The sequence below is a fragment of the Mirounga angustirostris genome, unplaced genomic scaffold (genome assembly GCF_029215605.1).
Source record: "Mirounga angustirostris isolate CCGP_5_RB_7025 unplaced genomic scaffold, mMirAng1.0.hap1 SCAF_7, whole genome shotgun sequence".
NCBI lineage: Eukaryota > Metazoa > Chordata > Mammalia > Carnivora > Phocidae > Mirounga > Mirounga angustirostris.
The window spans coordinates 120003869-120018020 of NW_026991715.1; the positions used below are offsets into that span (position 1 = coordinate 120003869).

At 38.4% G+C, this 14152-nt stretch overlaps 1 protein-coding gene and 1 long non-coding RNA gene across 2 annotated transcripts in view; one reads left to right on the forward strand and one right to left on the reverse strand.

The window, feature by feature from the left end:
- The window catches only part of LOC129045363 (uncharacterized), a 400949-nt gene that overhangs the window by 287224 nt on the left and 99573 nt on the right, over positions 1 to 14152 (reverse strand). The window lies entirely within an intron of this gene.
- Positions 4376 to 4824, forward strand: LOC123853254 (large ribosomal subunit protein eL31-like). Its single transcript, XM_045887954.3, has one exon. It carries the CDS (start codon positions 4393 to 4395, stop codon positions 4768 to 4770), a length of 378 nt encoding a protein of 125 aa, XP_045743910.2. The 5' UTR covers positions 4376 to 4392; the 3' UTR covers positions 4771 to 4824.

Consider the following 14152-nt stretch of genomic DNA (forward strand, 5'->3'; position numbering starts at 1 on the left):
GGCTAACCCCTCCACTGAGTACTAACACACCACTGGCCTAATCTCCCTCACCAGCTTCCACTGTGTGTGCCCACAGTGAGACTCTGCAGCCACAGAAGGGCACACTCACAGCCAGGGCCTGTACAGCCACATGTGGGTCTGGCTCTAGCCCTGTCTCTGTCACCGGCCTGCATCGCTGGGCTTGCTTGCAATTAGCCCCTCCAGCTGTGCACCTGCACCTCACCAGCCCAACTGCCCTCATCAGCCTCCCCTGCTATTCTTGCGCCCAAGGGGAGACCCTGCAGCCACAAGAGTACGTGCCAACAGCCACGACCTCCACAATGGCCAACGTGCCTGCAGTTGTACGTGGCCCTCGCTGCTGGTCCCGAACCCCACGTGGCCCTCGCTGCTGGTCCCGAACCCCACCATTACGTGTGTGTCTGCAGCCAGCCCTTGCCACTACACAGGAACCTGCAGCCAAGCAGGTATACACCATCACTCTGACCACCACCAGTACCTGCCCTGGTATCTAGCCCCTGAACCTGGAGGTGCTGCTGAGGACCTCAACAGAATTTGCAGAACCCAATACTCACGAAAACACATACCATTGTTTATGCTATGGACCTTGGCAGCCTGAACAACGAGACATCACATTCCCCCACACCAGAACCACCACACGCCCTTGCACTTGATGTCCTGCTCCACTAGACCCATAATCACAGCACACTTCACCGTGCCCCCCAATAGGTGAAAGTCTTTCCTTACTAAAGTCAGTCCATAAAGCTTGGGAGAGATCACTACTTCTTCAAATGCACAGACATCTACACAAGGCCTTAAGAATCACAAAGTACTAGGGAAACATGACACCAACAAAAGAACACAGTAAACTTCCAGTAACTGAACCCAAAGAAATGGAGATCTGTGAATATCCAACAAAAATTTCAAAACAATTGTTCTAAAGATGCTCAGAGAGCTATAACAGAACACAGATAAACAAGACTTAATGCAACACCACTAAGATAAACAATCTACACATCATTTGAGTCCCAGAAAAGGAAGACAGGGAGAAAGGAGTGAAAAGGTTATTTAAAGAAATAATGGCTGAGAACTTCCCAAACCTGGGAAGGGATTTAGACATCCAAGTTCAGGAAGCTAATAGTCATCCCACAATTGCAATCCAAAACTATCTTCTCTAAAACACATTATTTAAAAATTGTCTAAAATCAAAAATAGAGAATTTTAAAAACAACAACAGGAAAATAAATTCTCTCATACAAGGGATCCCCCATAAGATCATCAGTGGATTTCTCAGCAGAAACCTTGCAGGCCAGGAGAATGTAGAAGGATATATTCAAGATGCTGAAAGAAAAAACTGCCAGCCAAGAATACTTTACCCAGCAAAGCTGTGTTTCAGAAATGAAAGCAAGTAAAGACTTTCCCAAACAAACAAAAGCTGAGGGAGTTTATCACCTCTACACCTGCCTTACAAGAAATGCTAAAATGACTTTGTTCTTCAAGCTGAAACAAAAGGATACTAGCAAGTAATATGGAAATATGAAAACATACAACACACTGGTAAAGCTAAGTATACAGTCAAATTCAGAATACTCTAATACTGTGATATGGTGGTGTACTGACCCCTTAACTCTAGTATGAAGCTTAAAGGACAAATGTATTAAAAATAACTACAGCAAGAGGTAAAGGATCTGTATTCTGAAAACTACAGAATGTGTATGAAAGAAATTGAAGAGGACACAAAGAAATGGAAAAACATTCCATGCTCATGGATTTGGAAGAACAAATACTGTTAAAATGTCTATGCTCCCTAGAGCAATCTACACATTCAATGCAATCCCTATCAAAATACTATCAACATTTTTCACAGAGATGGAACAAATAATCCTAAAATTTGTATGGAATCAGAAAAGACCCCAAAGGAAAGCTGAAAAAGAAAACAAAGCTTGTGGCATCACAATTCCAGACTTCAGGCTCTATTACAAAGCCGTCATCATCAAGACAGTATGGTACTCATACAAAAACAGACACAAAGACCAGTGAAACAGGATAAAGAACCCGGAAATGGACCCTCAACTCTATGGTCAACTAATCTTCAACAAAGCAGGAAATATATCCGATGGAAAAAAAGACAGTCTCTTCAACAAATGGTGTTGGGAAAATGGGACAGCCACATGCAGAAGAATGAAACTGGACCATTTCCTTACACCACACACAAAAATAGACTCAAAATGGATGAAAGACCTAAATGTGAGACAGGAATCCATCAAAATCCTAAAGGAGAACACAGGCAGGAACCTCTTTGACCTAGGCCACAGCAACTTCTTGCTAGACATGTTTCCAAAGGCAAGGGAAACAAGCAAAAATGAACTACTGGGACTTCATCAAGATAAAAAGCTTTTGCAGAGCAAAGGAACAGTAGACAAAACCAAAAGACAACTTACAGAATGGGAGAAGATATTTGCAAATGTCTTACCAGATAAAGGGCTAGTATCCAAAATCTATAAAGAACCTATTAAACTCAACACCCAAAAAAACAAATAATCCAGTCAAGAAATGGGCAGAAGATATGAACAGACATTTCTCCAAAAAAGACATACAAATGGCTAACAGACACATGAAAAATGCTCCACATCACTAGGCATTAGGGAAATACAGATCAACACCACAATGAGATACCACCTCACAATAGTCAGAATGACTAAAATTAACAAGTCAGGAAATGACAAATGTGGGCGAGGATGTGGTGAAAGGGGAACCCTCTTACACTTCTGGTGGGAATGCAAGCTGATGCAGCCACTCTGGAAAGCAGTATGGAGGTTCCTCAAAAAGTTAAAAATAGAGCTACCCTATGACCCAGCAATTGCACTACTAGGTATTTATCCAAAGGATACAAACATAGTGATCCAAAGGGGCACCTGCACCCTAATGTTTATAGCAGCAATGTCCACAATAGCCAAACTATGGAAAAAGCCCACATGGTCCATCAACAGATGAATGGATAAAAAAGATGAGGTATATTTATAAAATGCAATATTTCGCAGTCATCAAAAAAATGAAATCTTACCATTTGCAACGACATGGATGGAACTAGAAGGTATTATACCAAGCAAAATAAGTCAATCAGAGAAAGACAATTATCATATGATTTCACTCATTAGTGGAATTTAAGAAACAAAATGGAGAATCATAGAGGAAGGGAGGGAAAAATAAAATAAGACAAAATCAGAGAGGGAGGCACACCATAAGAGACTCTTAACTATAGAAACAAATTGAGGGTTGCTAGAGGGGAGGTGGGTGGGGGGATGGGGTAAGTGGGTGATGGACATTAAGGAGGGCGCATGATGTAATGAGCACTGGGTGTTATATGCAACTGAAGAATCACTGAATTCTACTTCTGAAACTAATAATACACTATATGTTAATTAACTGAATTTAAATAAAATAAAAATTTCTAAAAATAAAAATAACTATAGCTACAATCATTTGTTAATGAATACATGGTATAAAATGAGGTAAATCGTGGCATCAAAAAACATAAAAGGCAGGAGTGAAAAGGTAGAGTTTGGGGTTTGTGGAGGGGGGTTGAAGTATACTTAACACAGAAAGTTATTTTACTTTCAAGTGTACAAAATAGTGATTTGAAAACTCTATATGTTATTATGCTATGCTCACCACAAGTGTAGCTACCATTTGTCACCATACAACACTATTACAATACCATTAACTATATTCCTTATGCTGTACCTTTCATGCTCGCGACTTATTCATTCCAATAATTGAAAGCCTATACCTCCCACTCCCCTTCACCCAAAAAGGTAGAGTTTTTGTATGTGATCAAAGTTAAGTTGTTATCAGTTTAAAATTGACCATTACATCAACAAAATATTTCAAGTAAGCCTCATAGTACCACAAAATAAAACCGATAGTAGATACACACAAGATAAAGAGAAGGGAATCTAAGTATACTACTACAGAAAATCATCAATTCATAAAGGAGGACAGAAGGAAAAAAAGAAAAAAACAAAGAAACTATAAAACAGCCAGAAAACAGTTAATAAAATGGCAACAGTAAATCCTCTCCTATCAATAATTACTTTAAATGTAAATAGAGTATATTCTTCAATTAAAAGGCATGAAGTAGCTGAATGGATTTTTTTTTTTTCAAAGATTTTATTTATTTGACAGAGACACAGCGAGAGAGGGAACCCAAGCAGGGGGAGTGGGAGAGGGAGAAGCAGGCTTCCCGCCGAGCAGGGAGCCCAATGCGGGGCTCGATCCAGGACCGTGGGATCATGACCTGAGCCGAAGGCAGACGCTTAACGACTGAGCCACCCAGGCGCCCCTGGATGGATTTTAAAAAAACAAAAAACAGCTTTCCAACCAGAGCCGGGTGGAATGGCTCCCGCGAAGAAGGGTGGCGAGAAGAAGAAGGGCCGTTCTGCCATCAACGAGGTAGTGACCAGAGAATACACCATCAACACTCACAAGCGCATCCATGGAGTGGGTTTCCAGAAGCGTGCCCCTCGGGCACTCAAAGACATCCGGAAATTTGCCATGAAGGAGATGGGAACTCCAGATGTGCGCATTTACACCAGGCTCAACAAAGCTGTCTGGGCCAAAGGAATAAGGAATGTTCCATACCGTATCCGTGTGCGGTTGTCCAGAAAACGTAACGAGGATGAAGATTCACCAAACAAGCTCTACACACTGGTTACCTATGTACCTGTCACCACTTTCAAAAATCTGCAGACAGTTAATGTGGATGAGAACTAATCGCTGATTGTCAAATAAAGGTATAAAACTGCAAAAAAAAAAAAAAAAAAACAAGATCCAACTATCTGCTGCCTACAGGAGACTAAAAATAGCCAAGATACGGAAGCAACCTAAGTGTCCATTTATGGATGAATTCATAAAGAAAATGTGATATATACACATATGTGTGTGTGTACAATGAAATATTATTCAGCCATAAAAAAGAAGGAAATCTTGCCATTTGCAATAACATGGGTGGACCTTGTGGACATTATGCTAAGTGAAATAAGTCAGACAGAGAAAGACAAATATTGTAAGATTCACTTATTTATATATAAACATATATACATATATAAACACAACACTTAGAAACAAAGAGTAGAATGGTGCTTGCCAAGGGCTGTGTGGTAAGAGAAATGAGATGTCGGTCAAAGGGTACAAAACTTTCACTTAATGAAATGAGTAACTTCCAGGGATTTAAAGTACAGCATAGTGACTATAGTTAATAACACTATACCGTATACTTGAAAGCTGCTATGGGAATAGAGCTTTAATGTTCTCACTATGACAATAACAAAAAATGATAATTATGCGAGATGAAAGATGTATTAACTAATTTTGTGGCAGACATTTCATGATACATGCATCAAGTCATCACATCGTACACCTTAAGCTTACACAATGCTATATGTCAATTATATCTCAGTAAATCTGGGTGGGGAAAGAATCAGAAAAACAAATAACCCTCGGGAGCATATTTATATGACATTAAAACAGCACCTACTTCTCCACTCACAGTGCAGAGAAGAAAAAGATTCTGTCAAAAGTGCAGTTGCTAGTTCAATAGAAACCACTTGCTACATCAAACATATCTCAGAAAGTAAAGGTGTCAAAACATGATCTTAAACTTATAAGAGCAATTTCAACTTAAAATTTTTCATTTTGATCCCCCATATATTCTGACTTCAGGATTCACTTAAATTTAACTTAAATCTCCAAATCGCCAAATCGCCAAAAATCTAGGAAAACCTTCAGCACACTAGCAGTATTTTCAAGCCGGAATCCATTAAGTTTCTTTAAGAAACTTCATTGTGAAAAGCAGAAACTTATATAAATGAGTAAGACATCTTCAGAAGCAATCTTATTTTGGAAAGTATTCCTTTAAAAGGAAGCAAAAAGTGGAGGCGCCTGGGTGGCTCCGTTGGTTAAGTGTCTGCCCTTGGCTCAGGTGATCGAGCCCCACATTGGACTTCCTGCTCAGCAGGGAGTCTGCTTCTCCTTCTCCCTCTGACCTTCTCCCAGCTCGTTCTCTCTCTCAAATAAATAAATAAAATCTTTTTAAAAAATAAAAAAATAAATAAAGGAAGCAAAAAGTGTTGTTTATGAAGGCACAGGGAAAAAAAAGTGTTGTTTATGAAGGACCCAGGGAAAGTTAAAAAGAAGCTCAACTTTAACCATAATTAGAGAATCAGAGAACTGAATATTTAAACCACCATGATATACTATTTCACCCACAGACTATCACAACTGGTAGTACCGCTTTGGAAAACAATTTGGTGTTAACTGTTAGAGTTGAGAACCTAAAAATAAAATAAAATGAAGAACCTGTGTCCTTTTCATCCTACTTCTTACCATGTATACTAGAATAGTAGCTTTCAAAATTTAGGGTTATGACCCCCCAAAAAAATATTTTTATGTCACAATTCAACACATGCATATATAACACGCACATATACTCATACGTACTGAAGTAAAAGTTTTATGAAACAATCCTCAGCCCCTAGATGTAGAATGCACTCTGACATTTTCCAATCTAGTCTAGTCTAGCGTTAAGAATTTTTTTTAAATGCTAGTCACAACCCACTAAATTGATTTCATATTCCAATGATGGATCACAAACCATAGTTTGAAAGACACCACCCTAGTGAAACTAACATACACCGCAAGATATGTACGAGAATATTCATAACTACATGATTTACAACAGTCAAGAGAAGGAAACAGCTCAATTTTGTATTTTAGATAAATCTGAATATGTTCACAGAGAAACCATAAGTTCATAGAATCCAATGCTACATAGCAGTAAAAATGAATAAACTACAGTTACACACATCTTCATGAATGAATCTCAGACACATACCGTTGAGTGACACATGCAAGTTACAAAGGTGTAACTCCATTTATACAAAATCCAAAATCATGCAAAACTAAATATGGTAAACTGCATAATTCTTAAGGAAAGGAGAAACACAAAATTCAGGATAACAATGGCCTCTGAGAGGCGGCAGAAAAGAAAGGGGATGGAGGGACAGAAGCGCAAAAAGGGACTGCGTATCACCGTGGCTGTACTTCCACACCCAGCTCTCCCAGGCGGCCCCTTTTGCTCAAAAGACTTCCCACCTCAAAGCCCTCTCAAAATACAGTCCTCCTCCCATCCATTTCCACAGCCTTCTGCTCACTAACAAAACTGTTCAGAAATAGTTGTTAACCTTCACAGGCACAATATTTGTAATGTAAAGACATCAAAATGAGCTGATAGTGATATGACACTTACAGGACCTAATGGCAGAGGTTCCGTGAGTGTCAGCAGGAAAGACAAACTGAAATTGGCAGAATTGCAACAGTCAGCAAATTTCATCACCTAAGAATCACCAATTACACAAGGACCCAGAATAAATTCATCAGATTAGATTTTTACTAAGCAGAAAATTAAATAGAACTACTTGCTCAAAGACAAAAAAGAAACAAAGCCTTTGGATGCAACCCTGTTTAAATGAATTTGCACCATGTAGGAAAGAGAAATAATAGATTTGACTGTGATGTTATTCAGACACCACAGATAAAGTATCAGTGATATCTAACATTATACAGTGACAACAGGGACAGCGATTTACAAAGTCCAATGTAAAAAACATAAAATTTAAGAGCATTTAGTTGTGTTTGTTTATATGATCATCTTAGCAAAAATTCCAAATAATCTATCTTTCTGGCTGTCAATGTCAACAAGCTGGAAATAGATTGTAAGTTCAGGGTTCAAATAACATCCTCATCTTTCTGTGAATCTATCTGATAATGGTCAAGAACCTTAACAGTTAGATGGTGGACACTGAACCTTTTTAATATTTTCTAAGCAATTATAGAGAAGTTCTTCTTCAAAAAGATAAATAATAAAACAATCATTTATTTGTGTCATGCTTCTAACTCTTTAGCTGACCAGAACACACCATGAACTTGTAAGGCCTCAAACAGGCAAAACATACCAAAAACCCATTCATTTTATTCTTCAAGAGAGGCAGAATTATTCTCAGGTTCTTTCAGGAAAAAAAAAAAAAAAAACCCTGCAGCTTAGAAATAGTACTATATCATGACAACAATGAGAAATCACATTGATAAGACAGACAAGAGGAAAAAAAAGAGCTATAAGTTCTAATTTTTTTATAAGGGATTTTTTTTAAATACCACCTACTGTAGTCCCAACAGTTTATTTTTGCTTTTGTTTCCCTTGCCTAACAAGACATATCTAGAGAAAAGTTGCTGTAGCCAATGTCAAAGAGGTTACTGCCTGTGTTCTCTTCTAAGATTTTTATGGTTTCAGGTCTCATGTTTAGGTCTTTAATCCATTTTGAATTTATTTTTGTGTATGGTATAAGAAAGTGGTCTTGCATGTTGCTGTCCCATTTTCCCAATACCATTTATTGAAGAAACTGTCCTTTTCCCATTGGATATTCTTTCTGCCTTGTCAAAGATTAACTGAGCATACAGTTGTGGGTTTATTTCTGCATTTTCTATTCTGTTCCATTGACCTATGTGTCTATTTTTGTGCTAGTACCATACTGTCTTGATGACTACAGCTTTGTAATATAACTTGAAGTATGGAATTGTGCTGACTCCATCTTTGTTTTTCTTTTTCAAGACTGTTTGACTATTCAGGGTCTTTTGTGGTTCCATACAAAGGATGTAATCAATAAAACTAAAAGGCAACCTATCAAATAGGGGAAGGTATTTAGAAATGGTATATACAATAAAGGGTTAGTATCCAAAATATATAAAGAACTTATAAAACTCAGGGTGCCTGGTTGGCTCAGTCAGTAAAGCATGTGACTCTTGATCTCGGGGTCATGAATTTGAGCCCCATGCTGGTGGTAGAGTTTATTTTTAAAAAAATCTTAAAAAAAAAAAAAAAAAAGAACTTCTAAAACTCAACACCCAAAAAACAAATAATCCAATTAAAAAATGGGCAGGAGACACGAACAGACATATCTCCAAAGAAAACATCCAGATGGCCAACAGACACATGAAAAGATGCTTAACATCACTCATCATCAGGGAAATGAAAATCAAAACTACAATGAGATACTACCTCACACCTATCAGAACAGCTAAAATCAACAACACAAAAAACAACTGATGTTGGTAAGGATGTAGAGAAAAAAGAACTCTTGTATACTGTTGCTGGGAATGCAAACTGGTGCAGGAGCTCTGGAAAACATATGGAGGTTCCTCAGAAAGTTAAAAATAGAGCTACCTTATAATCCAGGAATTGCACTATTCGGTATTCACCCAAAGAATACAAAAACGCTAATTCAGAAGGATACATTCACCACAATGTTTATAGGAGCATTATTTACAACAGCCAAATTACGGAAGCAGCCCAAGTGTCCATCTACTGAAGAACGGATAAAGAAGATATGAATATATATATGTATGTATATATGTATGTATGTGTATACACACACACACGCACAATGGAATATTATTCAGCCATAAAAGAATGAAATCTTACCATTTACAATGATATGGATGGAGCTAGACATTATTAGGTTAAGTGAAATAAGCTAGACAATGACAAATATCATATGATTTCACTCATATGTGGATTTTAAGAAACAAAACAAACGAGCAAAGAGTAAAAAAGAAAGAGAGAGACAAATCAAGAAACAGACTTTTAATTATAGAGAACAAACTGATGGTTACCAGAGTGGAGGTGGGAAGTGGGGGATGGGTCAAATAGATGATGGGGATTAAGGACTACACCTGTGGTGATGGGCACCAGGTGATGTATGGAAGTACTAAATCACTATATTGTACACCTGAAATGAATATAACACTGTATGTTAACTAACTAGAATTAAAATGAAAAAATTTTTAAATTAAAAAATTTTAAAAATACCTACTTCAGTAGTTTCTCACTGCATTGTTTCTATACAAAGTAATATCTGCTATTCACATTTGTGACTCCAAGTGATCAAAAAGAACTAAATCATCCTTCAAATGCTTTGTATTTTAAATCCCTAGTTAGGTATGTGATACATAATAATAAAAATGCCTAAAGTTTAGCGGAACCTTGGTGGCTCAGTCGGTTGAGCATCCAACTGTTGATTTTGGCTCCAGTAGTGATCTCAGGGTCCTGGGATTGGGCCTCACATCAGGCTCCGCACTCAGCATGGAGTCTGCTTGAGATTCTCTCCCTCTGCCTCTGCCTCTCCCCCTGCTTGCTCTCTCTCTCTAAAATAAATAAACAAATCTTTTTTTTAAATGCCTAAAGTTTAAAGCATTAATATGTTAAAATTAACTTATATGGGGCACTGCCTCAATTCTACATATCTCATTCCATATAAACGAGCTATTCACATACCAGATGTCAACTAGTCAGAAAATGAACTTTTTATCTAAAATATCTTACCTATTCTTTGCAAACTTTCATCTTGAAGGCGACTTTGATATTTCTCATTAGAGCTCTTTGTAGGCATCTCATCTTGAATCATTTTGGCACTCCTAAAAGTCATAATTTCTTCAGTGTTTGGAAGTGGTTTAATTTAGATTTCAAGTTCCCAAGACAATGCTTTTATTCAGAACTCATGCAGTGTCAGTAATTATAAATGTTAAACATCAGTGAAATGCCATATAAGCTTGGCAGCCACCATCCAAGAACAGTGCTTTGATGATGTCCACGTTTTGTGGAAGAACTGCCTCATCTTCTCCCAACAAATTACTCCTTCCCTGCATCCATGTAATTCTCCCTTTAGAGAGTTGTGAGGCAATATTTTTCCTGTGGCTTACATTAAAAAAAAAAAACTCTCAATGATGGAAAAGAAAAAAGTTAAAATTCATATATATATTTTACTTTATCAAATAATATATTATATCCAACACAAACTGCCGTCAAATTTCTTGCCTCAAAGGAAAGAATCAATAGTCCTTGGAGCATTAATAGTAAAACTCAACAAGCTAACTCTCAGTGGTTTTGCCTGGCAAAGTGTTTTCTCCCCAAATGGAACAATAAAACCTGTTTGAGACTCTTTACAACTATGCTGACCCACCGGAAAAGAGACTTAGTCAACATAGAAAAAAATGGGCATTACATTAGGGAACCTACCAGAATGATCTGTGTCATTATCTCATGGTGACCCTTGTCACATGATTGCTTCTCAGATAGTATGGGCTTTCTAGATCATTATACACCATGTCTTAGTTAATAAGTTTATCACTTGATAGAATTCTCTGAGTACACTACAATTCTGTTGACATTTAGTTCACTGTTACCAGAACTGTTCTACAATTTATATAGGCCTTCTTTATTTTGGATTATAAACAATTTTTTTTAAAGATTTTATTTATTTATTTGACAGAGAGATAGACAGAAGAGCACAAGCAGAGGGAGTGGCAGAGGGAGAGGGAGAAGCAGGCTCCGCACTGAGCAGGAAACCCGATGCGGTACTCGATCCCAGGACCCTGAGATCACGACCTGAGCCGAAGGCAGACGCCTAACCATCTGAGCCACCCAGGCGCCCTGGATTATAAACAATTTTAATCCACTAACTCCATAAATAATCTAATTCAATAATGTAGCCATAAGTCACTCTTAATATTCTCCAAAGTTGCCCATATGTATGCACATCTGTGTGAAATTCCTGTATAAACCCTCAATATTCAAATGTCTGATATTATTTTGAAGTCCAAAACTATCAACAAAAATCTAATTAAAAAGTGTATATATATATGTATACAAATACATTTCTGTGTATATGTGTACACTTTTTTCTAGAAAGAAAAAAGACCTATGGAAAAATACTACTTCTGTTTTAACCTCTTCTTTTATGTTACCTGATTTTTTTCAATTTTTCTACACAGTGTTATTACCTTTGTAACATAAAAATACAAGCTTTTTACGTCTAAAAAAAGCTAAAAACTCAGTTGTGCCTATTATAGAGCTAAGCAATATATAAGCAGAGTACAATGATTAGATCATATATAAAAAGGCAATACAATATTTTCCACACCTCTAACCTCATATGTTTAGAAAGGAATAGGGATAACTTGTCTCCTGCAGGTGACCTCCCAGAGAGAAGTTTGGCCTCCCACAAACTGTGTTGGAAACTGACTATGGCCAAGTGCTTAAAACAATTAAAACTGGTCAATAGCAAGATTTGGACTCCAGCTCCCCAAGAGGTCAGGAAAAGGACTGGTGCTTCCCTCAGTGATGATGATGCTAATCTGGCTGAGAGCTGACCACTTCACACAGCTGCAACTTCACTGCATGGACCCCAGAACCCAGATCACCCGGGAGAGCCTGGTGCCCTGCCCCGATAGCCCCAAATGTGAGCTGGCGGCTGCGAGCTGGAGATAGGTCCTGCAATATCATACTGCTACACCTTCCCAGCTCCCAATCACAGGGAAGGTGTCTGTGCTTCCCTAACCACACAAGTTAATAACTCTGTAAGATCAGGGTCCCCCTCCCAGAAGATGTTTATAGGTACTTTTGAGGAAACGAAGGAAATATAATGTAGGTAATTTATGTTTATCATGCATGCAGACTGGGAGTAAAAGCTGGAACATGAAGGCAGCCTTACAAATATATTTCTCTAGCTTAACCCCGACCTGTTTCACAAAAACTCTAATCTCCTTCCAAATCCTCCCCAACAGATCTGGGAATCCACAGATCTTGTCTAGTAGGCTCTCTGCTAGTCCTCTTGTCTACACTAGAGCATTACAATAGCAAAAGAGCAGCCTGCAACCCCCAAGGTACGATTGCTGCTGGTGTGGGTTCTATTCTCCACTGACGTCAGAGGAGTGACGTTCAGGCCAGCTCTCAGTATACCAACAATGCTGCAAGTACACTCAGAATTGAGAAAAGGAGGAAGATCCCCAAAGTCCAACATCTGGATTGCATGAGGTTGAATGTTTCCAAACTGTAATGGATTCATTGGAGATGGATATGAACCAAACAAATGTCGTATTTGTTCTTAGACAACTGCTATCAGAGATAAACAGATGAATAAGACAAACTCTTGTCCTCAAGACATGATCTGGCAGAGAGCTAAGATACGCCATAAACATAAGAAAAACAATGGGTAAAGCCTCATTAAGGGAGGTACACAGAGCTGTGGGAGTTCACAACAGGAAGAGGGCATTTCCCAACCATGAAAACTAGGAAAGTTGAATGGAGAACAGAGACTTTGGAGATGGATGAAAGAGGACATTCCTCAAAGAGCGACAGCCCATGGTCGATAGCGTGGGAGCCCTAGAGCATATACTGATCAATGGTAGAAATATATCCCAGGAAAGTATGTCGGACCAGATCCTTGAATCTGATGTCAGATTATTCCTATGTGCCCTCCCCATTAGATCCTATCTCTTCCCCTTGGCTTACAACCTATCAGCCCTCTGCTTCCAACCTCTCCCTTCCCCTCACACTCTATGTAACAGCCAGACCATTTGGTTCCCTCAATGTGTCCTGTTCTCCCTGAGCAGCAGACCTGTACCCATGCTATCCTCTCTCCTCCTGTCACACACTCCATCCTTTTCCTTCCCCCAGCCCCTCCACTTCTATCCTGGCCAACTCACACCTGGTTTCTCAGGCCCAGCTTGGTCTGGTGTTTCTCAGGAAGTCTTGTCTGATCACTACTTCTTATCACACTGTTCTACTTGTACCTATGTGTTCTGCCAATCTGCAACCCCCTGAAAGCAATGAGTGCATCTTTCACATGCATCATTTTATCCCTGGTGCCTAACACAACGTCTGACATACAGTAACTGCTCAATAAATAATTCCTGATGGAATGAGTAAATGGATAATAAATGACAAAATAATATCTTGACCAATAAACTATTTTAAAAATACACAGAGACTGGAGTAATTGACAGCAACAGATATTTCAGTTCTTATTCAACAATATCTCAACAGTATGAAACATTTTCTTGATGATGTGTGTTTCATGAATAGATGGTTATGTAACAAATATTATTTGCTAGAGGGAAAATTCCATGCAGTTGCCAAGTTACTTAACTCCATGCATCCTATCTCAGGGCTTTAATAAGCTTTTCATCTCTGACAATGTGGTAGTGACTGCAAAAGATAAAATGCTGCCTGTGATTTCATATTTCAGAAATCCTCAGTGAGGTG